This window comes from Elephas maximus, chromosome 7 (assembly GCF_024166365.1).
Source record: "Elephas maximus indicus isolate mEleMax1 chromosome 7, mEleMax1 primary haplotype, whole genome shotgun sequence".
Lineage (NCBI taxonomy): Eukaryota > Metazoa > Chordata > Mammalia > Proboscidea > Elephantidae > Elephas > Elephas maximus.
The window spans coordinates 109988490-109992273 of record NC_064825.1 but is presented as its reverse complement, the minus strand read 5'-3'; the positions used below and the strand labels follow the sequence as shown (position 1 = coordinate 109992273).

The 3784-nt window shown below is 37.0% G+C and overlaps 1 protein-coding gene across 1 annotated transcript; it reads left to right on the top strand.

Moving 5' to 3' along the window:
* The first annotated feature begins 442 nt into the window (after positions 1–442).
* LOC126079899 (olfactory receptor 1094-like) lies at positions 443–1480 on the top strand. The gene has a single exon (XM_049891257.1). It carries the CDS (start codon positions 500–502, stop codon positions 1478–1480), a length of 981 nt encoding a protein of 326 aa, XP_049747214.1. The 5' UTR covers positions 443–499.
* Positions 1481–3784: the final 2304 nt, after the last annotated feature.

Sequence of the window (3784 nt, the reverse complement as noted above, 5' to 3'; positions counted from 1 at the left end):
TGTTTATCCCAAACTTGGGAGATAACATTAATATCTTCATTTTACAGGTGAGAAGATTGTACCAAATACTTTTACACAATTACTGAAAGAGATAGAAGGTTCTACTCTAATGCTCTATCTATTGACACACTATCTCAGGTGTTTGATGTGAGAAGGAAATTTCTTTGAATAAATAACTGTCTTTAATAAATAACCTAGTTAACCCATTTACTTAGAAAATGACATGATTTTAAAAATGTCTTTTAATAAATAACAGAATTTAATAAATAAACCAGTGATCCCAATTAATTTGAGAATGTCATGATTTTAACAAATAACTAAATGTCTTCTTCCATTTGATTCTGCAGAGTGGTACTGACTATTCATTGTCTTGCCATTGTCTTAGGCGTCGCTGCTGAGAAATCATGCATTTCTGAAAAACCAATATAAGCATGGACTTAACATTCCCTTGAGTCACAATATTGTGCAACCCTGTCTTAGAAATACAAATTGTGATTACATGAATATTTTCAAGTTTCTCTCACAAGGTGTCAACATGAAAAATGACACAGAAGTCACCACATTTGTGCTGAAGGGCTTCACAGACAATCGTGAAGTTCAGATCATCTTATTTTTTCTCTTTCTAGCAATCTACCTCTTTACTTTGATGGGAAATTTAGGATTGGTTGTATTGGTCATTGGGGATTCCAGGCTCCACAACCCCATGTACTATTTTCTGGCTGTGTTATCTTTCTTGGATGCCTGCTATTCCTCAGTGATAACCCCAAATATGTTAGTAGATTTTATGTCAAAGAATAAAGCCATTTCATTCCTTGGATGTGCAACACAAATGTTTCTTGGTATTACTTTTGGGACCACAGAAAGCTTTCTCTTGGCAGCAATGGCGTATGATCGCTATGTAGCAATCTACAACCCACTTCTGTATTCAGTAAACATGTCTCCTAGAGTCTTTGTGCCACTCATTGCTGCTTCATATGTTGGTGGGATTTCACATGCTACTTTACACACAGTAGCAACTTTTAGCCTCTCCTTCTGTGCATCCAATGAAATCAGACATGTCTTTTGTGAAATCCCTCCACTCCTTGCTATCTCCTGTTCTGACACTCACATCAACCAGCTTCTACTCATCTACGTTGTGGGTTCTGTTGAGATATTCTCCATCCTGATTGTCCTGATCTCCTATGGTTTCATTTGGTTGGTCATTCTGAGAATGCGTTCTGCTGAAGGGAGACGAAAAGTATTTTCCACTTGTGGCTCTCACCTAACTGGAGTGTCAATTTACCATGGAACAATCCTCTGCACTTATGTCAGACCAAGTTCTAGCTTTGCTTTGGATCATGACATGATAATGTCAACATTTTACACTGTTGTGATTCCCATGCTGAATCCCATTATCTACAGTTTGAGGAACAAAGATGTAAAAGAAGCAATGAAAAAAGTGTTTTGGAGAAATCTGTTTTTCAATAAAGTATATTTTTAGCACTAAAAATGAAAAAAATCAGGAGTCATGTCCTATGCCTCCATATGAAGAAGATATGACAAAGATTAAATTTTTTGTCTCAGTTTATTAGTGTCTTTCTATTCTTCTTGAAAATTTTGAAATAAAAGCCATAGTCAACCCTCAACCTAGGCTATTTTAACACATAAAGGAAAACCGGGCCATCAATTTCCTTCTGACATGTTCTTACTGATACAGGTGTATATGTGCAGGTGGGCATGGGCATATATACATATACAGATAATGATTCTGATTTACATATATATACATACACGTATATGTATATAATCTTTTTAAAATTATTGTATTTTTTTCTTCTTATAAATATTGATTGGGATCTGGAGAAAATAAAGCAAACTTATTTAGAATGTTGTCACTGTCTTTAGGTGCCATCGAGTCAGATCCCACTCATAGCGAGCGTATGTACAACAGAATGAAACACTCCCTGGTTGTGCACCATTCTCACAATCGATGTTATGCTTGAACCCATTTTTGCAGTAGCTGTGTCAATCCATCTGGTTGAGGGCCTTCCTCTTTTTCCATGGCCCCCTACTAAGGATGATGTCCTTCTGGGACTGATCCCTCTTGATAACATGTTCTAAGTGCATCAGTCAAAGACCATTCGTCCTGGTCATAATGGCCTAGGATGGTTATGAGGACATCTGCAACCCCCTGTTTTACATGGTGGTGGTATTTCCACAGATCTGTCTTCTGCTTGTTGTTGTTGTTAGATGCCATCAAGACTTATAGCAACATTATGTGCAACAAACACTAACCCACTATTTTACCAAGACTGGTGTCTTTCTCCAGGGACTGATTCCTTCTGATAATATGTTTAAAATTTGTGAAACTTAGCCTCACCATCCTTGCTTCTAAGGAGAATTCTGGTTATACCTTTCCGAGACAGATTTGCTCATTCTTTTGGCAATTCATGGTATATTCAATATTTCTTGCTAACAGCAGAGATCAAAGATGTCAGTTCTTCTATCTTTCTAATTCATCGTCCACGTTTTGCATGCACATGAGGCGATTGAAAACACAATGGCTTGCGTAGGTGCACCTTAGTCTTTGAGGCAACATCTTTGCTTCTTAATACTTTAAAGAGGTCTTTGGCAGCAGATTTGCCCAATGCATCACATCTTTTGATTTCTTCATGAGTGTTGATTGTAAATCCAAGTAAAATGAAATCTTTGACAACTTCAGTCTTTTCTCCGTTTATCATGACATTGCTTTATTGGTCCAGCTGTGCAAGTTTTTGTTTTCTTTATGTTGAAGTGCAATCCATACTGAAGGATGTGGTTTTTCATTTTCATCACTAAGTGCTTAAGGTTCTCTTCACTTTCAGCAAGTAAGGCTGTGTCATCTGCATAATGCAGGTTGTTAATGAATCTTCCTCCAATCCTGATGCTGCATTTTACTTCTAATAGTCCAAATTCTCAGATTATTTGCTCAGCATACAGACTAAATAAGAATGGTAAAAGATAAAACACTGAAGCACACCTTTCCTGACTTTAAACTATGCCCCTGGTTCTGTCCAAATGATTGCCTCTTGTTCTATGCACAGATTCCTCATGAGCACAGTTAATGCTTCCGGAATTCCTATTCTTTGCAAAGATATCCATAATTTGTTATGATCCACTCAGTAGAAGGCCTTTGCATACTCAATAAAACAGAGGTAAACATCTTTCTCGTATTCTCTGCTTTCAGTCAGGGTACACCTGACATCAGTAGTGATGTCTCTGGTTTCATGTCCACATCTGAATGCAGCTTGAATTTCTGGCAGTTTCCTGTCGAGGCACTACTGTAGCTGCTTTTGAACTATCTTCAGCAAGGTTTTACTTTTTTTTATTAATGATAATGTTTGATAATTTGCACAATTTTAGGATCACCTTTCTTTGGAATAGGCATAAAAATGGATCTCTTCCAGTTAGTTGTTCAGGTAGCTGTTTTCCAAACTTCTTGTCATAGAAGAGTGAGCACGTCCAATGCGGCTTCTGTTTGTTGAAACATCTCAGTTGGTATTCCATCATTTCCTGATGACTTGTTTTTTTACCAGTGACTTCAGTGCAGCTTGGACCTCTTCCTTCAGTACCATCAGTTCTTGAACGTATGCTACCTCCTGGAATGGTTGAACATTGATCAGTTTTTTTGGTATAGTTACTCCGCATATTCCTTCCAATTTCTTTTGATGCTTACTGCTTCATTTAATATTTTCTCCATAGAATCCTTCATATTGCAACTGAAGTCTTGAATTTTTTTCTTCAGTTATTTCAATTTGAAAAAATG

Bases quoted from the DNA above. Each gene is read 5' to 3' on its own strand.
- LOC126079899 (XM_049891257.1), top strand. From the start codon at position 500: ATGAATATTTTCAAGTTTCTCTCACAAGGTGTCAACATGAAAAATGAC.